This window comes from Narcine bancroftii, chromosome 9, assembly GCF_036971445.1.
Source record: "Narcine bancroftii isolate sNarBan1 chromosome 9, sNarBan1.hap1, whole genome shotgun sequence".
Lineage (NCBI taxonomy): Eukaryota > Metazoa > Chordata > Chondrichthyes > Torpediniformes > Narcinidae > Narcine > Narcine bancroftii.
Window position 1 is genome coordinate 64,080,690 of NC_091477.1, and position 24,493 is coordinate 64,105,182.

The window sequence follows — 24,493 nt, forward strand, 5'->3', positions numbered from 1 at the left end:
GACAAGGTTAACACCTTCTCCTTCAAAACTCAACTAAAACTGCTTTACTTGCCAAGGTGAACACCTTCTCCTCCAAAAATCAAATAAAACTGCTTTACTTGCCAATGTTAACACCTTCTCCAAAAATCATCTAAAACTGCTTTACTTGCCAAGGTTAACACCTTCTCCTCCAAAAATCAACTAAAACTGTTTTACTTGCCAAGGTTAAAACTTTCGCCTCCAAAAATCAACTAAAACTGCTTTACTTGCCAAGGTTAACACCTGCTCCTCCAAAAATCAAATAAAACTGCTTTACTTGCCAATGTTAACACCTTCTCCAAAAATCAATTAAAACTGCTTTACTTGCGAAGGTTAACACCTTCTCCTCCAAAAATGAACTAAAACTGTTTTACTTGACAAGGTTAACACCTTCTCCTTCAAAACTCAACTAAAACTGCTTTACTTGCCAAGGTGAACACCTTCTCCTCCAAAAATCAAATAAAACTGCTTTACTTGCCAATGTTAACACCTTCTCCAAAAATCATCTAAAACTGCTTTACTTGCCAAGGTTAACACCTTCTCCTCCAAAAATCAACTAAAACTGCTTTACTTGCCAATATTAACACCTTCTCCAAAAATCAACTAAAACTACTTTACTTGCCAAGGTTAACACCGCCTCCTCCAAATATTAACTAAAACTGCTTTACTTGCCAATGTTAACACCTTCTCCTCCAAAAATTAACTAATACTGCTTTACTTGCCAATGTTAACACCTTCTCCTTCAAAAATTAACTAAAACTGCTTTATTTGCCAATGTTAACACCTCCTCCCAGGGACCCTGCTTTCACTGCATCATCAAGAAGACAAAGCAACTAATCTTTTATCCTGCCTGTATTGATTTGCAGACTCTTCCTGGAATACATTCCTCAGTTGTATAGTTGTCCAGCAGCAAGACTTGGCTCAGAAGAGGCTTGCAGATCTTAGCTGATTCCATTTGGGACTTTGGAGTGTGCACAGAAGTCCTGAAACTTACCAACATGCAGAGAAATGCCAGTCTAGAGGACTGTAGATTGCTCCACTCATTAATCAGTGACATCAGTAGAGCAGTCAAGGGATCTCACAAGATGTCTCCATCTGATAAGAAGTCTGATATTTCAATATCACTGATTTAGTCCAAAAAGAGATTGTCATCAAATGGTGAGTCCTCTCCTGAACTTTCCTTCAACCTTTATAGGAGGACACATCTATTTAAAAAAGGATCAGCCAGCAAAAGATCAGAAGAGTGGCCTTCAGAGGGAAGTATCTAAATAAACGGTCGCAAAAAAGTCCCACTGTAACTGAGACACGCAAGAAAGAAGCTGCTGCTATACTGCAGGTAGTCAAAGATTACATTTATCAGCTTGGGTCAATGCACTGACACGATTCCAAGCAGCTTATTTCCACGCACTCACTACCATGACTTTTGTGACAAGCTGGATACAAGTTTGTGAAACCTTCATTAATGGATTCTTAAAACCATCGAGATTAAACTCACGGTCATTGCAACTGAGTGACAGTTGAAATAAAAATCCTAAAATGCTGGAGAAACTCAGCAGGACAGATAACATCTGTGGAAAAAGAATAAGAAATGAACATCCTTTCATCAGAGTTCAAAATACAACAGGTTTAGAGATGCAGGAAAAAGAGGGAATAGGAGTACAAGAAAGTAAAGTGGGTCCAAACAAGGCAAAAACAAATGGTGAAAATGTTAGAGTTGGAAATGATTATTTGAAACTTGAATTTTAAATCTGAAAACACTGTAGATGTGCTTGATGTATGTTTCCATGAGCTCATGTTGAGTTGCATTTGATCAGTATTGGATGCTAAGGATAGAAAGATCAGAGTGGGATCCAGAATTCATTGTGGCAAGTGCCAAAAAATTCAAGTTCACATTTGAGGACACAACATAGTTCAACAGAGTGGCAACATAATGTGTTTGATTTCCCCAGTATCCAGATGGCACCAAGAGCAGTAAATGCAGGACACGAAGTTGAAGCAAGTTCAGGTGAACTGCTGTTTTAATTTCAGTGTTTTTGGCAATGGGAACAACAGAGGCAAGGCTGCTTCTTTTTTTAAATGGATTCTCGGGGAGGTCAATGAGAGAGTGATGATTGAGAAGTGAAGCATGGTTTCTGTGGAGGGAATTTTCTAGTAGGAATGCTGGGACTTGACAGAAAGGCATCATGCAGTAGGTATTGAGTATGGGATTTGCTGGAGAAGGAAGGTGAGTCAATGAGGGAGGCACAGGATGAGAACAAAAATGCATGAAATAGAGAAGACAGTCAAGAACAGTATCATTGACAGGAGAGGTAAGACCACCTTTAGAAAAAAAAGGGACACTCACACTGGATATTGGAATATAGCAAACAACTGATATATTCTGAAAAGGTAGATATGACAGACAGGCTTACAGCCAGAAAAGAGAAGGTAAAAAAGGTCAGAAGTGAACATTGTGGAAGTAAGAAAAGGATAGAAATTATAGCAAAATTAATGGACTCTTGGTAACAGCAGTGAGGGGATCTAGTGCTTTCATTAATGTACCTGAAAAAATTATGACTGAAGGTACTCCAGACAGATTCACAAACAAGGGCTGGTCAAAGACTGGTGAGTGACTAATATACAGACTCCCCAATAATTTTTCACTATGTACAAAAGTTATGCCCGGATTATGAAGGAATACTTTCCACTTGCATTCCATGGGAGCAACTCTGACATTTCAGAAGTCCGAAAGCACCCAGGTCAAAACAGTTCACCCGTCTAGCATTCTGTTGACCAACTTAATCATTCACTCACTTCACCAAGACAGAGAGCACTGCAAATTACTCACGAGGGTTCTTCAGAAATCAAAGTCAAAGGGAACAGGTCTTTGAGGACACCAGCACTTCCATAGTACACATTATCCTCAGCTGAAAAGATATCATTTCTTCATTATAGTGGATCAAAATTCTGGCACTCCAACAAAATAGCACCATGGGAATACCACTTGCAGGACAGATGCTGTTCCAAACATTGGCAACTTGTCAGGGGCAACATGGTCAGAAACTTGCAAGTGAGGGTACTATACTCTCAACTGCATGCATTCTAATTTACCTCTGATGGCATATAATCAAGCACCTTCCTAGTCTATATACACATTGGATGAAATGCCCTTATCTGTTCTGCTACTTATGATCTCAAAAATTCAAAAAGATTAATCAAAGACCATCTGCCTTTCAAAAATCCATGTGCACTCCTATCCTATCTATTTATTACTTTCCAAATGCCCTGTTACCACTTTGTTAATAAATAGATTCCAACACAACCTCACATTGAAAACCAAAATCTGTAGATGTTGGAAATTGAAATAAATGCAAAAAATGGTGGAAAAGCTCAGGTCTGACAGTGGAAAGAGAAACTGAGTTAACATTTCACATGAACACTATCCGTACAATCTGCATTATTATTAGTTAGTAGAAGCTCCCCTGTGCCCTACCTTCAAACAGGTAAGTTAAGATGAATTTCCTCAGCCTGGGCGTGCCAGCAAAGGAAAGATTCAATATTGGGATTGGGTGGACAGAGGAATATGTGATATTGAAGGAAAAACAATTGAATAGAAAGCAGGCATAGTTCAATGGTGGCCTATCAACATTTAACAACAGATCATTGTTGTACACAGAATTTCCTACCCTGCTGTCACCAAGGTTTGCGATGTATAAATCTTTGTCCACCAGTAAAACACATGTGGCAGTGGATCCATCTTTCCAGGCAGGTTTCCTGCAGCAAGAGAAACTGCACGTGAACTGAAATACCACCACATATTTCCAGCAAATAAACAAACTGCAGGTTTGCTTGCTGACTGAAAGGTTTAATACTATAAAGTTTTGCACAACTTGAGGTTGTGGTTTGGGCACATTACTTGGAAGTCTGAGAGGTGGAAAGAAGTAATATCATACAGCATAAAAACAAGCCCTTCAGCCAACCTTTGTATCTGCCTGAACTTATCTTATTTTGCTGTGTTACATCCATACCTTTCTATCCCCTAGCAATTCCAGCACTTTTTAAATGAAAGGGAGAATTCCAGACTCCAATCACTATGTATGAAAATATCCCCGACAGATCCCCTCTAAACCCCCTTCCTGAAACTAATATCTTCTTGTCTATGACACCCCCACCATGGCAACAGATTTTTTTTAACTACTCATCCTGTCCAATCCCTCATCTCCTCAGCCACTTTAGCAGAAAAACAAATCCATTCTCTCCTGGTGTGCAATGGTCCAAACCAGGCAATCTCCCTTCAGGTTTGAAGATTGCCTGGGAAGCCTGTCCTTACTCAGTCAAGGAGAAAGCACTCATGCTGCCCAGTAAGGATCACAAGGTCTCCATCAAGACTGACCTTTTTCTGTTTTAAATCAAGGAGAAACTGATTACCACATCGACAAGAAATTCACACTCTGAATCATAACCGTTTGCATTTCAGGCGATAAGCCCAGTGCTTCAGGAACTCACTGGATCAAGCAGCATGTGTGTGAGGGGGTGGGGGAGGGGGGAGGAACTGTTGATGTTTCTGACTGAGACTCTGAATCAGGACCCCCAAAATGTTAACAATTCCTATCAGTCCACAGATGCTGATCAACCTGCTCAGTTCTTCCAACAGTTTGTTTCTTTGCTCCAGCTTCCAGCTTCCACAGACTCTATTTCGGCTGTTGTCAATAACATTCAGAGGTAACAACAGGAGGTCCAATTTACAATATGCAATGCATAAAATGAGCGACTGTTGGTTAGTTTTAGTTTGAAGTATATAATCGAGTTTTATTCCGAGTAATAAAATGTGCTGCAACAGGACAGGCAGCATTTGCAAGGTAGAACTATCTAACTCATGTGATGAGGCTGTGGAGCAAAACTTTCCCTTCACCTGCAGGTGCCAATTGAGATTAGAGGGCAGTTGAAATTTCAACTTAGCATTAACCCTCCTTATTTGATAGTTTTTTATCCATTATATCAAATTAGACAACTGCTGTTCTACTGTAAAACTTTTATCCAAAGAACTTTTATCCAGATCGAACATTATAAAACAACTTCCACAAAGAGTATTCCCTTCTACCTCCACCAAAGAGAGTCTAATTATAACTGCTGTCAGCACCAACTCTTCAAACATAAACATTGCCACAGTCCTCATTTGGGTCCATTCCTATTTCTTGGGGTAAGCACAAAGGATAAGAAAATGATGATATGGATAAAGCTCATTTCACAATCTGGAACATAAATTAAACCCCTTCATTAAACTAACAGAATTTAATAGCCTTTCTAGGAACATGGATGGGAGGGGTATGAAGGGCTATGGTCCACATGAAGGTCAATGGGACTAGACAGAAATATAGTTTGGCACTTACTAGATGGGCCTATGATGGTTCTATGGTTTACTGAAAAATTGAAAACAGTGGCTTATCCTCGGGGTAAATGTAATTTTGAGTATGATAAATTCATCGGGAACAATGTTTTTGTCCTGCTTGTTTTAGATAGCTTATGGAGTGAAGGGAGTGAGATGATGCACCTGGTTTTAAGTACTTGGACAAGGTGAGGAAGGAAAAAATTTGGTAACTTCTCTCATGACTACTCACTGGCTTGATGCTTGTTTGAGAAAGCCTTCATCTGTCTGCTTGAATGTCATCAGAAGGCACTTCTTTATGGTCTTTTCCATATTATTCACTTCTCCTGTGAAGAGCAAAAAAAAAGAGGAACTGGTCAGCCTAACCAAAATGGCCTCAATTGAATTTTGGGATTCCAATTGAATGCAAGGATTTCAAGACATCCAGAACAGGGTTAGGGAAATGTGTAACGTGCAAATTCTGGATTTCTCAGGTTCAAATCTGTTCACTTGAAGTTCATTTTGAAAACATGCAAGAAAGTAGGAGGCCAAGGTGGACATACTCTAGAGACTCATAATGGACTGATGCCAATGCCGATGCTCTGGAATGGCACCCATGCAGTCTTTGCGCAACACAACCCAAGATAAAGAAAAAAAATTGTAATTACTTTTAACAACTCCAATTATCTTTAAAGGATCTCGGTTTCATCTTTGATTGAAGAACACAGCATTCCAATATCCAGAACTCATTCTGAGTTAAAAGTAAATCAACAGTGATGTGTCACAGAGATTCCACGAGCAAAATGCTCACTCAAGATAATAAGAACAACAACAGATGACGATCAAATACAACCTTCCGTAGAACCCGGTTATAGGTATAGTGGGAAAAATAGCCAGACATGAATGATTCCACAGACAAAAATCCTGTTGCAGCAGAATAGTTCAGGATTAAATACCCCTGTCATGATTGGAACCTCTTATGAAGTGAAGCACATAACTAGTTCCAGAAGGAACTAGATATTAGCTCACACTGAACTTGGAACTTCTGAGGAATTCAGATTAAGGACTGGACTTTCAGCTTCTCCTGGATGCATTGTTACCTTTGGGAAAGTTCCTGGTGAGATTGAGGTGAAGATTCTGCGCTGCATACTTGGATGCTCGTACACCACCATGGCCATCGAAGACAGCAAAGTATGACAATCGAGATCTAAACCAGAGACCAAGAAGGAGAAACTGCAAATAAACTTAAGAAAAAGGGCAAATGTGTCAGCTGCAAGGGTGGCCATTAAAACCATACATAGGTATTTCTTCTTACTGAAGGGAGTACATCTCTGGAATTCTGTGCCCTGGAGGGTTGGAGATGCTGGAGCACAAAGAAGTGGCAGATTATTTTATGATGATCAGGGAATTTAGGGTTATATGGAACTGGAAAAAAAAGGATCTGAGACCTGGGATAGATCAGTCATATTGATACAAATGGTCAGATGCCCACTACTGCTCCTGTGTTAACTGCTACACCTCTGAACCTTCTGCAGCCCAGCATATTAGGATTGGACGTGGGCTTCAGCATATGGTACAAGAGGTGTTTAGCTGAGTTTAAATGGAGGAATAAGGGCATGCTAGTTACTTAAACCGTTATCCCATCTGGGCAACCTGGTATAATGTACAGAAAAGGTACCCCTAATCTAAATTAATAATGTTAACACCTGCCACATCATTAGTTCTTTCACTTTAATACTTACACTTCCAAAGGTAACTGTGTAAAACTTGCTGTGAAATCGTCGATTATAACATGTGCATCCTGCATTTCTTCTCGTTCGCCTTTTCTCTCAGCAGCATAACCTTTCAAGGTAACAAATCCTGAAGGAAACAAAGACTCTCAGCAAAGTACTACAAGGCTGGCCTACTTATCATAACTTAGCAGAATATTCTCTCCATGTGAAACAATAGAGCTATTCCCCTCCCTCCCATAATGTTCCCTCTTCCACCTCCTCAGTTGAATAGTGGGTCAATATTCAATAGGTATATGAGGCAATAAAGGACCATATGACACTTTATCATATATCAATCACATTCAGTACCTAGTGGAGTTTCGCAGGGATCTCTTCTGGGGACCCTGCTCTTTGAGATTTTTCTAAATAATAAAGTTGTAGATAGATGGGTCAGTATGTTTGCGGTTGATCCGAAGGCTGGAGGTGTTGTGGATAGTGTAGAAGGTTGTTGTAGGTTACATTAGGATACAGAGAGGAAAACTGGCAGGTGGAATTCAATCTAGATAAGTGTGAGATTATGCATTTTGGAATGTCAAACTTGAAGGCTGAGTACGTGGTTGATGGTTAGGCTTCATTAATCTGGGGATTGAGTTCAGGAGTCATGAGGTAATCTCTGGTGAGACCACACTGAGAATATTGTGCTCAGTTTTGATCACCTCTTTCTATGAAGATTGTGGAAGCTATGGAGAGGATTCAGATTTACCTGGATTGGAAAGAATGTCTTATTAGGCATGGTTAGCAGAGCTCGGGCTTTTCTCTTTGTAGCGAAGAAGGATAAGGGGTGACTTCAATGAGGTAATAATATACAAGATAATGAGGCGTAGATAGCCAGAACCTTTTTCCCCAAAGCGGAAGTAGCAAACACCAGAAGAAGTATGTTCAAAGTGAAGGGAGGGAAGTTTAGGGGAGACATCATGGGTAAGTTTCTTTTGTGGGTGCCTGGAATTCTTTGCCAGGATTGGTGGTGGAGGCTGGAACATGAGGAGCATTTAAGAGATTCTAAGAAAGGAACATGGATGAAAGAAAAATAAGAGGTTTATGAGGTTTGGAGGGTTTTGTTTCACTTTTGGGTAGATTTATAAAGGTTGGCACAACATCATGTGCCAAAGGGCCTATGCTATGCTCTATTATTCTCTTCCAGCCCCCGTTTGCACACAGTGCAGTTGAGGCCACTGACCCTATTTGATCAAACACTTCACCAATGCGAGTGCCGATTGAAGCTATAGTGCCAACTGCCATCATCCTCACCGTTATCAACTAATCCAGGACAAGTGAGAAACGTAAGTGCTATTTTCCAACTGATCATTCAATAAAGGCAGATACAATGATTTAATTACATTTTTAAATTCTCACCTGGGCCAGTCAACATTGGGCTAACCTGGTGGGGATAATAAGGCCTGGGATATTTTCAGGGGTATGAAGTAGGGGGGAGACCAGTGTTGAAAGACACCTGTTTGCAGCGCAAAATACTGATCAAAACCAGTAAATGGTTTTGGGAAATTATGCTTCTGTATCCATTGTAACGATGGAAGGGAAGACAAATTGATGGGTGAAGCAATTCAGGACTGAGATTGGACTGAGAAAGAGCAAAGACAGGTAGTATTAAAGAAGGAAAGGAGAGGGGTCAGTAAGTGAAAAGTAGAGCAAGGAGGGATGAAGGATGACAGATAGATGGAACTAGTTAGGATACAGAGACAGGAGAATGATAGGTGGAAATAGAGGTCCTCCAGCAATTTGCTTTGTCTCTGAATTCTAGCATCCCCAGTCTTTTGTGCCTCCAAACACATGCTCATGGTAATGAGCCCTTATCAAAACCCCCACAATCAGATCAGGGAAGGCATTAAGTCCACTTCCTGTATTTTAACATATTGTTAGAGATGTATCTTGTACTTAATACATAGTTCAAAACAGGTCTATTGTCAATTAATTATCTAGTTACTTGCACACTGACTACTTTACCAATAATCACTGATAAAGATCACATGAAGAAATTACCTTCCAAGATCAACTCCACATTTTCCTCTAGACTAGTACACAACCAACAATGAAAGCAAATACATATTTTTTTCAGGCTACCGAACTCCTGGTTGCCATCATAACCAGGTCTCTTCCTGCTGAAATTTCCCTCTAAGTTCTGCACTTTATCAGCTTTAAGATGATGACATTATTTATTTTTTCATTATCTGCAACTTGGTTTTACTTATTTCCCCTTACGTCCTTCTAATCTCCCCTTCTACTATTGCCTTTTTTTGCATATGTATAATTTTCTCTCATTTCACCTCTTTGAACATGTTACCTCTACATGTTTTCTTCTCCTCGTGATCCTTTGACTCATTCTGGCTTGGCCACTTGCGTTTCTCTGCTTTTAGATCATTCTGTGCTTCTGGAAGCTCTCCGAACAGGTCAGGGACAGAAGGCGCTGACATGTGCAAGGAAGAAGACAGCAAATGAAATGCAAACATGGTGTAATTAAGCTATTAGATCATTAAGAGCTTTTATTCACTGTTCCAGCATTTGTCTTTCTTTTCTAACGTGTTTTCATTTTATCAATCTTGTTCGCTGGTATGGTTATCAAAACATCATGAAGGTGCATTTCCCAGAGCAAACCAAATCTTCAGGATAGGATTCTGCTGCTGGCCTGTGGAGGGAAAAAGTCACTCAGCATACAAGCAAGTTCATCATTTTGCTTTAGAGTATGAGCTGGAAATGCACCTGTGGTTTATTCCCTCCCCCTACCTATCTAATCTACCCCCTCAAAAAAGAAAGAAAAAAGAAAAAAAGGAGATATAAACTACAATAACATAATTAATTACCATGGATTGAAGCAATTCCACCACAATGTAGCTGAAGGATTCAAAATTTTAAACCCATATAATCCAAATAAGGGCTCAAAACTTTCCGTGAAAAAAGATAATTATCTCGTAAATTATGTTATTTTTTCCAATGGTTTACAAGATCTCAATTCCATATACCACCTACATAAATTTAAATCAAGATCATTTTTCCAAGTAATTGCAATACATTTTCTCACTACACCTAATAGTAATCTCAAAGAGAACATTTGAATTTTAGTTAATCTTAATTCCAAACATATCATTTTAATATTACTTAACTAAAACATTGATGGATCCATTGAAAACTTAACTTTAAAAATATCTTGTCAGAGTTCTTTAAATTACATCCAGAAAGGTTTTACCTTTTCACATAGCCAAGTAGAATGTAAAAAAGAACCTATATAAAAAGAACCCATATAAATCTGAAGAAAATAAATATCTCTTTAATTTTTTAGAAGTATAATTGGTGTATAAAATTATAATTAACTAATCTATATCTCACATTTACTATTTTAGTCATACTATCTTTACATAAATTCTTCCAATAGTCCTGAGTAATTATTATCCTTAAATCTTTTCCCCATTTTAATTTAGACTTGTGTAAATCTAACTCAGATATATCTCAGATATAAACCTTTTCTTCCCATCTTCCATAATTAAAGTTTTAAATGTGGTCTGTCTTGGTAACCTAAAAGTATTCCTAAAATTATCCAATAACAAGGCTCTCTAATAACAAAAAGAGTATTATTTCAAGGTATTTCGTATTTTTCTTTCATTCTTTGAAAAGAAGTAAAATAACCGGCCTCATAATAATCCTGTACAATTTAAATTCCATTTTGGTCCCGTATTCTCGAAAGCCAGAAAAGGAAAGAGTTTATTCTGATATAAAAGTGTTTTTCTAGAAATTTTACCTTGTGTACCTATTTCCTCATTTAACTTATTCCATATGTCCATTAAATGCATCAAAATAGGTGAATTATAGTTTCGGAATATTTTCAAATTCCATTTATAAATAAACTAATCCATCTTATTCTCGTTAATTCGATTTAATTCAATGCCTGCCCAAATCAATTGATTTTCTAAATCAAATATTCTATTGTTACAAAATAAACCAGCAATCACACAGGGGTAAAGATGAACAATTACTTTATTAACAAAAAATTCACCTTCAAACTTTAATTAAAAATCCCCCCTTTTATAACAATGCCCACTGGTTACTATGCAAATCTCTATTACAGTGTAAAACTAATAAATTCCCCAGCCTAGATATAACATATGCAATTAAAGTCTAAGTTATATTTCCAACCAGCCCACAGAAAAACCTTGACACAAAACAAACACAAAGAGAGAGAGAGAGAGAGAGAGAGAGAGAGAGAGAGAGGGAGAGAGAGAGAGAGAGAAGGCAGAAAATTCGAAGTTGTCTTGTGTTGCTTGCAGAGAGAGGAACAATGACTTGGTCCGGATCCTTCTGGCTGCCTTCAGAATGTTCATCCCTTTTCAGCAAGATCAGGATCGTGCTTTTGTCGAGCTATTAATTCTTCTCTTAACAACAGCAAAGCTGGATCCTTAGGTTTGTCCTCAATGCTTCCCTCCACTACAGGATCATCACTGACTTTCTCTACCTCTACCTTTTTTCTAGATTTGGCTCTAGTAATGGCACCCGCAGGGTAGATTTCCAAATCCTTTTCAGACTCATAAACCAATGGCCTACTTGTGAGTTCCACCGCAGATATGACTTTAGCCTCTGATAAATCATTCCCTAACAAAAGAGAAACTCCACCCACCAGCAAACTTGATCTTATCCCTATTGTAACCGGGCCATTAACTGAAGTCTGATTTCATCATTATTCTATGCAAAGGTATAGGCTCTGCTTCACCACCAATGCCTTTAATTAAATTCACAACTCCAGTATTGGTCTCCTCACCAAAATTCAAAATGTTGCTTAATACAAGCAATTGGGCTGCTCCAGTATCCCGCAGGATTTTAACTGGCACTTGATTGGATCCTTCTTTAACCAAAATGAAACTTTCAGTCATGAATGGTTTAAAAATATCCCTAATTTTCTCACTCTGAACACAGGCAGTTGGTACCACCCCTTTCTCTTTCTTCCTTTTCAATACAGGACAATTTGCTATTATTTGCCCTGCCTTCTTACAATAGTGGCAAATAACATTTGAAAATTTTTCATTCACCCATTTCTCTTCCTCTCTTCCTTTAACCTCACTTCTAGATTTTCTTTCTACTCTACTTGGATTATCAGCAGTATTCCTTTGAAAGGTTTTCCCTGGTGTCTACTTCGGCTTGTGGATTAAAGCATATTCCTCTGTGAATTTAGCTAATTCTTGCCAAGTTTTTTATATTTTTCTCTGCCAAGTATACATGAATATCGTCAGGAACACAATTTTTAATCTCCTCAATCAGAATGATTTCGCTCAATATATCAAAGTTATTTTCTACTTTCATTGCGGCACATCACCGATCAAATTCCTGAACTTTTATCTATAAGTCTCTGGGATTAGTTCATAAGATTGGCTTATAGCCTGCTTAACAACTTCGTAATCAGCTGTTTACAATGAGACATGAGTACACCTGTTGGGCTTTCCCTTTAAGAACACTTTGTAGCAGGAGTGACCACTGGTCTGGTGGCCATTTTAAATTTACAGCTACTTTCTCAAAATGCTGAAAATACAGATCTATTTCATCTTCCTCAAATGGAGGAACTAACGAAGAGCCATAAAAAAAAGAATATTAAAGAAAAAGTTAAATATACATGTTAAAATCTAGTCAATATAAATTGAAATGTAAATATTCCGAGTAAAACAGCCACTTATTAATAAAAAATATATAATTATCATGCGAAACATACGTAATTTTTTCCATTATTAAACAATATTTCATCTCATTATGCCATCTATTAATATCAATCATATTTGTATCTTTCCATGTACTAGAAATACATTTTTCTGCTATTTTTTTCTTTGGCTTGGCTTCGCGGACGAAGATTTATGGAGGGGGTAAAAGTCCACGTCAGCTGCAGGCTCGTTTGTGGCTGACAAGTCCGATGCGGGACAGGCAGACACGGTTGCAGCGGCTGCAGGGGAAAATTGGTCGGTTGGGGTTGGGTGTTGGGTTTTTCCTCCTTTGCCTTTTGTCAGTGAGGTAGGCTCTGCGGTCTTCTTCAAAGGAGGTTGCTGCCCGCCAAACTGTGAGGCGCCAAGATGCACGGTTTGAGGCGTTATCAGCCCACTGGCGGTGGTCAATGTGGCAGGCACCAAGAGATTTCTTTAGGCAGTCCTTGTACCTTTTCTTTGGTGCACCTCTGTCACGGTGGCCAGTGGAGAGCTCGCCATATAATACGATCTTGGGAAGGCGATGGTCCTCCATTCTGGAGACGTGACCCATCCAGCGCAGCTGGATCTTCAGCAGCGTGGACTCGATGCTGTCGACCTCTGCCATCTCGAGTACTTCGACGTTAGGGATGAAAGCGCTCCAATGGATGTTGAGGATGGAGCGGAGACAACGCTGGTGGAAGCGTTCTAGGAGCCGTAGGTGGTGCCGGTAGAGGACCCATGATTCGGATCCGAACAGGAGTGTGGGTATGACAACGGCTCTGTATACGCTTATCTTTGTGAGGTTTTTCAGTTGGTTGTTTTTCCAGACTCTTTTGTGTAGTCTTCCAAAGGCGCTATTTGCCTTGGTGAGTCTGTTGTCTATCTCATTGTCGATCCTTGCATCTGATGAAATGGTGCAGCCGAGATAGGTAAACTGGTTGACCGTTTTGAGTTTTGTGTGCCCGATGGAGATGTGGGGGGGCTGGTAGTCATGGTGGGGAGCTGGCTGATGGAGGACCTCAGTTTTCCTCAGGCTGACTTCCAGGCCAAACATTTTGGCAGTTTCCGCAAAGCAGGACGTCAAGCGCTGAAGAGCTGGCTCTGAATGGGCAACTAAAGTGGCATCGTCTGCAAAGAGTAGTTCACGGACAAGTTTCTCTTGTGTCTTGGTGCGAGCTTGCAGGCGCCTCAGATTGAAGAGACTGCCATCCGTGCGGTACCGGATGTAAACAGCATCTTCATTGTTGGGGTCTTTCATGACTTGGTTCAGCATCATGCTGAAGAAGATTGAAAAGAGGGTTGATGCGAGAACACAGCCTTGCTTCACGCCATTGTTAATGGAGAAGGGTTCAGAGAGCTCATTGCTGTATCTGACCCGACCTTGTTGGTTTTCGTGCAGTTGGATAATCATGTTGAGGAACTTTGGGGGACATCCGATGCGCTCTAGTATTTGCCAAAGCCCTTTCCTGCTATGGATAAAGCTAAATATACAAAAGCAAGCTGGAATTTATCTAATCCCAAACCTTTCAGAGGTTGCAAGCTACCCAATAAAAATACTGTTGGATCGAAAACTATTTTAATCTTATGCAGGTATTCTAAAAAACGATTCCATTCTTTCTCTCTTTCTTCCTTTGTGGCTGCTCTTTCCTCCATTTCTGCCTGCCTTACTGCTTCCCATCCGGCTTTCCTTTTTGCCTCTCTTTTTTCCTCTAACTCCAGTTTTCTCAAAGCCAACTTTACTTCCTCTGAAGTTTTCTCCTTGGGAAACTGTTCTAATGCAGCTTCTTCAAATACCTCCTTTCCTACATAGTGCTTAACAATCTTTCGGGCAATTTCCTTTTTTTTTCATCCCAGTTTTTACTGTAAGAAGTTTTAACTTGCCAACTATAAACATCAGTTTTGACTTTTTAGCCATTTTTAAATTAACCACTGAAGGGTGAGCTATGAACTGGTCAATGTTCATACTTGCTGGTTTTTCTGCTGGTGATTTATATACTCACCATTTATTTTTAATTTCAAGCTGGAGGTTGAGTCAAACTCGGACGCCTGATAACTAAACACAAGTCAATTGCCCCTAAAGCTTCCAAAATGGTTTGATCCCGGACGATTAGCCCAAATTATGTTATAAGATCAAACCAGCAACCACAAAGAAGGCAGATCACACAGGGGTAAAGATGAATAATTACTTCATTAACAAAAATTCACCTTCAAATTTTAATTCAAAATCCACCCTTTTATAACAATGCCCACTGGTTACTATGCAAATCTCTATAACAGTATAAAACTAATAAATTTCCCAGTCTAAATAAATATTTAATTGTGCACATTAGGTGCATAAACATTCATAAGTGTCCATGACTCCGAACAGGTTTTGCAATTTACAATTAAAAGTCTACCAACTGATTCATTAACTGATTCTAATTTAAAAGACAATTTCTTATTAATGAAAATGGCAACATCTCTTGACTTGGAATTAAAAGAATAACCCAATCTTTGTTTAAAATTTCTGATGCTCTTTATCAGTCAAATGAGTTTATTACAGGAAAGCAATATCTACTTTCAATTTTTTAATATAAGTCAATACTCTTTTCCTTTTAATTAAGTTATTGAGCCCATTAACATTAAAAGTTGCAAAGTTTAAGTGAGACATCTTATTAATTTATCCCTTAAAACCTCCAAGCCTGGTGTAATGGGACCCCAATCCACAGTTAACTGAAATACAATCTTTATCTTCTTAATAAAGAAAAGGATAGAAATCCTAATTTAAAAAAAAACATTAATTCCCCCTTCCCAAACAAAAATGAAAAAAAAAACATACTGTACCACAGTAATACCTCCCTCTACCGTGTGGGAAGTGACCAATGCCACAAAGTGGCCAACAACTTCGGAAGGAGAAGCAAAAGATACCACCTCCGCCAAACAGAACAATAAAAAAGAACAGTAATTAAGACAGGTCAAGTATGATAATATTCCTCCAAATCTCTGTTGACCTATCGTCATCAATATCCATTTCAGCTGATTTAAGACATTCCACTTTTTGCCCTCCATTCTCCTTCCCTTCTTGAACTGGTTTCAACTATTGAGAAGAATATTCTTGATCTCTCTACTATTTATTATCAGGCAAAGAATCAGCGAATACCAGAGTCTCGGCTTCATCATTAAGAAACTGAGATTGATAGTCTCCATAAAAAAACATAAAATAGCTGGGTATCTAAAAGAAAATTTAAAACCTTTCTTCCACAAAACTGCTTTAGCAGGGTTAAACTCTTTCTGACGTTTGACTCGTCCGCGTATAAGAAATCTACTATTCTTAACCACCAAAGGGCCCTGATGTTTTCTTGCATTTTGAACTGCGAAACGCAAAATCATTTCTTTATCTTGATAATATAGGCATCTAATTAAAATAGAGCACGGCAGCTGACCAGAAAAGGTTTTTTTTCCCCTCCAATCGCTCAATGAACTCTATCCAATTCCAAACCATTCACAAAATACTCCTTACCCAAAACATTAGGCATCCATTTTTGAAAAAATTGCACTGGATCGTATCTTTAAATTCTTCCAGAAGTCCAACAATTTTAACATGATTTCTGATTCTCTAAAGCAACAATCTTCCTTAATAAATAATTTCTTTGAATTTCCCAATGATTAAAAGAGTCCTCCATCCTGTCCATTTTTTCTTTACATTGTTCCACCTCATCACAACAATCAAAAAACCCTTCTTCAATCTTAACTTTATCTTCCCCTTATCCACCAGTTTTGCACATTTTTCCATATCAGATTTCATCATTGACATTTCTTCTTTTCCTAACAAATTGTTTTTTCATTGACAAAAATCTTTGAATCTGTTTAGCTGAATTATCAAGCTGAGTCCCTTCTGCATGTTTGGATGTAGACCTACTCTTATATATATTACTGTTTCCTCCTCTACTTCTGCAGCTGAAAAGATACATCTTCCTCTTCAGTTCCTCCAGTGTTACCCCCTTCACCCTTGTCCATGGACATCGACGGTAACTCCACTTGTCTGCGGGTTCTGGCCCTCTCTCACAACGATCCAGTGTCACTGGTTCCGAAGAGATTGCCCCCACCCCCGCCCCCGCCCCTGCCCCCGCCCCTGGCCCCGCCCCCGGCGGCGTGGAATGAAGTCTGCATAGCGCGCATGTCTGGGACTTTGCACATGCCCATTTGTTCCTCCTGATCTGAAGGAAGATGTCTTCGGGCTCCGATGCCATCTTCTGTGATGCTCCAAGGAGTCTACACCAAAGTCAATTGTTGTCTCTGAGGTCTAAAATGAAGAGCAGTCGAGTCTCCAGGCGCCTTTTCGAAGGTAGGCCCCAATTCTTCCATACTTGATAGTTGTTTCTGAATCATTTCCTTAACAATCTATGTCTTTTTTATTTTAACTGTTCATAGAATTAATAATACTTCTTAATGTTTAAATAATTTTTTTAGTGTAAAAAAAACTTTCAAGGTCAGGTTTTTAACATTTCTGTTGGGAAAGGTGAGTCCCACATCTCCCACCTACGCCATCACGACACGCCCCCCCCCCCCCCCCCCCCACCACTGCAAATATAATCCGATCCTGATTGTAGAGATACAAGAGGTTGTTAGAACCGTAGAACATTGCAGCACAGAAAACAGGCCCCTTCGGCTCTTCGAGTCTGTGCCAAACCATTTTTCTTTGTCTAGTCCCACTGAGCTACACCCAGTCCATATCCCTCCATACCCCTCCCATCCATGCACCTGTCCAAATTCTTCTTAAATGTTAAAACTGAGCCAGCATTCACCACTTCAACTGGCAGCTCGTTCCATACTCCCTGTGAGATGAATTTCCCCCTAAACTTTTCCTTTTACACCCTTAACCCATGTCCTCCAGTTTGTTTCTCACCTCAGTGGGAAAAAAAGGCTACCTACATTTACTCTGCCTATCACCCTCATAATTTTAAATACCTCTATCAAATTTCCCCTCGTTCTTCTGCATTCCAGGGAATAAAGTCCTAACCTGTTTAACCTTTCCCTGGAATTCTGTTCCTGAAGTACAGGAAGCATCCTAGTAAATCTTCTCTGAAATCTTTCTATCTTATTCATACTTTTTCGGTAGTTAGGTGACGAAATGTTAGATGTTGAATTTGCATTTGGTAAATATCCGTTCCCAACATTCTCTTGGTGGTGGCTCCAATTTATCTTTTTGGGCTTGCACCAATTTCTGAATGAAACTGTGATCTGCACTATCATTTTGCTTCATTTACTGAGAAAGGGCTGATCTGTCAGTGAAATTGTTCTTCTGGATTCTTATTTCAGGTGGATGTCATAGATTCCATTGGACTTTTCCACTAATAACTGAACAGGCTTCTGATAATTAATCCAACATTTCTTCCTCAATTAAAACCAAAAGAGATCAACAAGTTATTCATCACACTGCTATCTATAGGAGTTACTGTTCCATTCATTTCTCTTTAAAAGGTGACTCTATGAAGAATTTCACTATAGCTGGAATCTTTTGGGAAACTTCCGAGCAAGATACAATGTCCACGTCAACCACACTATGTTGGGCCAATATAGTGCCCACTTGGCAGTTTATGGGAGTCATTTATAGGTTAATACAGGGTATTAACTATTGAAACATGCTACTGTATTTCAGCCAATTGATTACACCACTTCTATTCTGACTGAGGACTCCAGAAAGCATTAGTACTGCTGCATTTCTCCCTCACAATCCTTTTCTTTACTATTGGTTTCACATTTTCTTTATAGAAATAAAATATTTTAGGTGCTGGAAATCAGAAATATGCATAGAACTTGTTAACATACTTTGCAGGTCAGGCAACAGCTGTGGAGACAGAAATATTTACTTTTTAATCAGATGACTGTCATCGATTTGAAACATTTCCCTCTTGAACTCTTTCCCTCTCCCTCGATGCAGTGCAACTCGCTTATTAGCATTTGCAGCATTTCTTACTTTCAGTCAGGTTTATATCACAAAGCTAGTAAAAGAACTGAGTAAAACCTCCACCAATACCTGTTTCAGTGACCAACAGAACTCAAAAGGATTAAAGCAGGCACAGTTTAGTGATTGTTACTGTAGAGTAACAACAGTTAATGTAGAGGTGGGCACGCTATTCCAGCACCAACGACCTGGATTTGAAACCAACGTTGTCAGAAAGGAGTCTATAGTTTCTCCCTGAGTCTGCACAGGTTTCCTTTGGTTGCTCATTCCCTCCCACATTCTAAAGATGTACAGGGTTAATAGGCTAATTGGTCACATGGGTCTATTTGGGGCGGCATGGGCTTGTGGGCCAGAAGGGCCTGCTACCTTGGTTTATCACTAAACTAAAAAAAACCCATGTGCTGCATGCCCTGGGTATTGCATTTTCTTCCTCTTTACGTGTATAACTAGCAGCCACCATCTTTCCTGGGTCTACACAGAGGTTCTGAAACTTTGATGGGATTATGAGACCCTCATCCATCTTTATTGTCGATGTTATGATGGTGCCGTGTAAATGAAAGCAAGAACCATACAAAGGTTCTCCAAGCACGTGTCCTCTGCCACTAACAAGAAATTGGGTACACTGCCAAAATAACCCAACAGCCTGGGATAATAATGTGTTTAATTTCCAATGTTGAAATTTGAATCCCATTAACTAATAATAACTAATAATGAAGCTCTTGCACTGATATTACATTTTGATCAATTCAATTCCTTTCTGAGGGAAGGAGATCTCGTGTCCGCCCAGGCCTGCCATTAACTCCACTACCACAGCATGGTGCCCTTGTCAATGATGTTCAGTCATATCAACCAATTTGGCTTCACTGCTTCTCAAAAACTGGCAAAAGCAGACAGCACTACGCACTAACATTTCAAAAAGACAAAAATAAGGGCGTTGATCAGCTCCAAATTGATATTAGTAAGGCAGCACTCTCATAAAACACAAAAGTAAATACAGATTATAAGAGTAGATTCTAACATAAAACAGAAGCAAATCAGCAAAAAATCTGAGCTTCATACTCTGATGGTGTGATTACCTACGTCTGGGTTCCTTGTGTCTGGTAGGTTATCGAAAAGCAAAGTCTTTGATTTCTGATCGATTCCTCCTAATTGATCAAAAGAGAACAAATATGTTCATAGTTGTCAGAAACTTTTCTGTTCTCTCCAACCACATCACAGGCAATCCTTCCCCATAAAATGGGGAAGGATTCCTCAAATCTCCCTAGCTGCTGTTGAGGGCTGAACGAGAAGCAGTTTGGACTCAACATGAGGTTATGATCATCCTTGTTGTGGGTGGTGGGAGGTGGGTATGGACAGGGGGGATCCTAGACTGCAGGCACCCTGTGTTCAAAGGGAGTAGGGCTCCTGGTACCCTTTGTTCAAGGGGTGAGGGCTCCAGGCACCCTGTGTTCCAGGGGTGGATAGCTCCTGGTACCCTATTACTTACCAATTATTAAACCTTACAACAGGAAAATGACCTTTCATCTACTTTGCAGTTAGCTGTGCTGCCTTCTTATCACACCTATTCTATTTTTCTTACCACACCTATACCACACCTTACCACACCTATTCTATTTTTCTTACCACACCTATTTTTCACAACTTCTATTTTTCACAACTCTTGATATCACTCCTTATCTAATGCTTCTGGAAATGTCAGTTTGGTGTATTTACCATTTCCATGGGACTTGTTACTTCTTCAGAGCTGCAACAAATTGGTCAAACATGGGTGTCCCTTCATGACACCATGTTATTGAATAATACTGGGGCGCAAGGTTGATGTAGTGGTTAGCATAACGCCTTTACAGCGCCAGCGGTAGAGACTGGGGGTTGAATCCCATGCTGTCTGTAAGGAGTTTGTACGTTCTCCCCGTGTCTGTGTGGATTTTCCCCGGGAGCTCTGGTTTCTTCCAACCATTCAAAACCTACCAGGGGTGTAGGTTAATTGGGTGTAAATTGGGCAGCAGACTAGAGGGCTGAAAGGGCCTGTTACCATGCTGCATGTCTACATTTTAAAATTTTAAAATTTTTAATTCGGCCCACCACATCTAAGATGACCAGAGACAACCCATCTGTATCTGTCCCAGCTTTTAGCATTTTACCCTCAGACTTCTGCACCAAAACAGTCAAGTGCTCATTGAAGTACCTCAGTGTCCTAATGCTATTAATGACAGGTTCTGTCACTTTTCCTATTTCAGATGTTGAACAAATTGGCCTATACTTTCCTGCTTTCTGTCCCCCTCCCTTTTTGTGACTTTTCACTCTCATCGAACCTTCATATTTCAGATTTCTTGTCAGAGTCACACATGACATCACATACAACCCTGAGATTATTTTTTTCCTATGGGTCAGGGAGAATTACCACTTATTGGTAGTGCCAAAAAAGAACCTTCCTCCAAACTGGGGAAATGTTGGAAACTTAAAATCAACCCATCAACTATCATTCTGAACCCTTTTATTTAGTCCCTACAATGAACTTTCTTTAGGGCCTAGATACTTGTCAACCTGCATGTCTAAACTTGCTCAGTATCATTACCCTGGTGGCTGCAATTTTTTCAAGTTTCCTCCTCCTTTCCACTTCCTGATTTCCAGCACGAAGACAGGGCCATTGAATTTCCTCTATTCTGCAGATTAAGGCTGAATACCTATTTAATTCACCTGCTTTCTCCTAGTTAATAGTTCCCAGACACTATCTCCACAGGACCAAGGCTCACTATTTCAAATATATACATTGTCATATTTGTGTCTTGTCATGTCTCAGATTCAGAGATTTTCCCATAAAAATTATTTTTTTAAAATCAACCTTTGCTTGGGGATAGATCCTTACATTCTCAAAACAAGAGGCTCCTTGCACTCTGGACACAAGGTAGTGGTGATTGCACAGTTGCTCCTTTGACGGCCCCTGAGGTATGGGGATGAAACCCTTCCACCTTTGGGTGCCCCTGGGGTATGGGAATTGGATCAATGCACCTTTGGGTGCACTTGAGACAGGGTTGGGACAAGACCACGGCATCTTCAGGTGCCTCAGGGGTGTGGCAATTGCAATGTTGCACCAGGTACCCTTGGAGTGCAGGGATTGGAATCTTGCACTTTCAGGTGCCCTTGGAGTATGGGGATTAGACATGGGCAGCTTCGAGTGCTTCTGGGATATGGGAATTGAACCCTTGCATCTTCAGGTACCCCTGTCTTGTGGGGGTTGGCTCCTTGTACCAATGGATATCCCTAGATTGTAGGGACTGGACCCTTGCACCTCTGGGCACCCCTGAGTTGTGGGGATTAAACTCTTGCATCTCTAAGTGCCCCTGGAGTGTAGGGATTGTATCCTTGCACCAATAGGTGTCTCTGGGGTATGGGAAATAGATCCTTGCCCCTATGGGTGCGGTTTTATATCCTTGTACGTCAGGGTGCCCCTGGGGTATGGGGATTGGACTACTGCACCTATGGGTGGCCCTGGGGTGTGAAGAGTGGACCCTGCCCCTCGGGTGTGGAGGCCACGGGCAGGAAGCTGGGCCCGTGCAGGCTCGGCGGATGGCGGCGACGCCCCGCTGCCTCCTCCACCCCCGGTGGCAGCGCGGAGACGGGCCCGACCGAGGCCTGGGCCCGCCAAGCAAAGCCCCGGATCCCGCCTCTTCTCACCGGGTTCCGGCAAGTCTTCGAACAAATCCATCCCTTCTCCGCGATGAGAACCACTCCTCTTCGCGGGTTCGGCAGAGGCTGGAGACCAGTGGCTCCGCCAGAATCGGTCCAGGTCCTGGGCCTGGCGCCCGGCGCTTCCGTCCGCGGGGCTCCGCTGGGTCCTACCGCCCAACTCTAGTAAGTTCCTTTCCTTGCCTTCTCTCCTCTTCCTCTGCCCTCCTCCTTACCCCACCATGTGTAGCAAATATCATTTGCTGCTCCTTCATCATCACTGAGTCCAACCCTTGAACATTCAAAAATCCAGTGAGTGCGGTAAAGTGGAAAGGACATGTCCAACGAGGGGCAGCCCCAGCAAACTCTTCCAAGTCTCCCCGAAGAGAACGATATATCAGTGCAGGGCAGCCTCCTGCTTTTTTTTGGTAATTTTTAAAATTTATCACACTGTACGAAGCAGAGGTGCCTTCACAGATTTCACTTGAGACAAAAATTGAGAACAAAGAACATTTATTTTACAACAGTGCAAAGATGGATGCTTCCCCTTACCCTGGGAATACACACACGTACTAGGACTCACCCAACTTTTTACACATTCTATTTCAGTACAGAGGTACCTCCCCCCTTAACATTCTTCTGCCTCCTGGATTGGTTTGGCATTAGGTAATTCTGCCTATGTGCAGTTTGTGTGCCTTTCTGTGTGTATTGTTTACCGGGAAGTGTCATGTCTTTGTTCTTATTCATAAATCTCAACCCCCCAGGACTTGCTAAATCTATCTACTTATAAGACCCCTATTCTATTATACTTGCTTAACCCTTCTTCACACTCTATTCTACTCCCACCCTTATTCAACCCATCATAATTCATTCCTATTTAGCACTTGCTTGACTTCCCTTATTCCATTATCCCTTCACCCCATCCTAATTCATTCCTATTTAGCAATTGATTAACTTCCCATATTCCATTATCTCTCACAGCACTATGAACCATATCAACAAAAATTTCTCATTAAATATACATAGTGACATTTTCCCTCTTTTCTCCCCTCCCAGCTTCCCTCCCTCCTCTGAAAGCAATAAATATTAAACATAATAAAATACAAGAAAACAACATCTTCACACAAAAGAAAAACAAAATAAAGAAAGTTGTGTCATCTACTTTTACACATTAAATCTGATCATGTTTATCTTCTTATCACTTTAGGAGATGGAGGTCCGAGGCGGGCATTTTCAGTCATATTTCATATATGTTTCACAAATTTGTTCGAACAATGTAAATTATATGTAATTTTTTCCAATGGAATAGACCATTCATTTCCGTGTACTGTGGTGCCACTCCATTAGGCAGGTGAACTGGCCCCACATGTCACACATGCGGCAGGGCAGCCGGCCAAAATGACGCCATGGGGGTTTCTCCCCAACCTCATCACCAGGCTCAGAAGCCCACGCTCTGCAGCCTTCGTGATGCCCCGGCGCGGTTCTCAGCCAGTCCAGGATGGGAGTATAAGACCAGCCAGGCAGACCTCAATAAATGAGTTTTTGCTCACTGAACTCAACCCGTTTGGCTGTGAGATCATTCAGTAACAGAGTAGCCGCCACTACATTGGTGATCCCAACAGGTTCAAACACCTTTGAACACGATATGAACGACTCTTCGATCAACGCTATAGCCATCAAGCTTCCTGACTTCTGTGTTCAGGAGCCTGAGACCTGGTTCAGCCACGCAAAGGCTCAGTTTCACCTCCGTCAGATCTCATCAAATACGACCAAGCTTTATCATATGGTTGCCACTCTGGACCAGGCCACTGCCAAACAAGTGCTGCACCTCGTTCAGCACTGTTAGAAATAGATGTACCTTTAAAGAAATTGCTCGAGACAAATATTGAGAACAAAGAACATTTATTACAACAACAATGCAAAGTTGGGTGCTTCCCCTTACCCTGGGAATACACACATACACTGGGGCTCACCCAACTTTTATACAGTAAATTTCAGCATCAGAATACCCTCCCCCTTACATTCTTCTGCCCCCTGGATGGGTTTGGCAGAGGCAATCCTTCCTGCCTACGTGCAGTTTCAG

The 24,493-nt window shown here is 40.5% G+C and overlaps 1 protein-coding gene across 1 annotated transcript; it reads right to left on the reverse strand.

Moving 5' to 3' along the window:
- Positions 1–859: 859 nt before the first annotated feature.
- LOC138743562 (integrin-linked kinase-associated serine/threonine phosphatase 2C-like) lies at positions 860–22,722 on the reverse strand. The gene is made up of 8 exons (XM_069899065.1): positions 22,420–22,722; positions 19,821–19,889; positions 9,431–9,553; positions 7,105–7,222; positions 6,463–6,569; positions 5,616–5,709; positions 3,684–3,771; positions 860–979 (listed from the first exon to the last, which is right to left on the reverse strand). Exons 1-8 carry the CDS (start codon positions 22,448–22,450, stop codon positions 860–862), a joined length of 750 nt encoding a protein of 249 aa, XP_069755166.1. The 5' UTR covers positions 22,451–22,722.
- Positions 22,723–24,493: the final 1,771 nt, after the last annotated feature.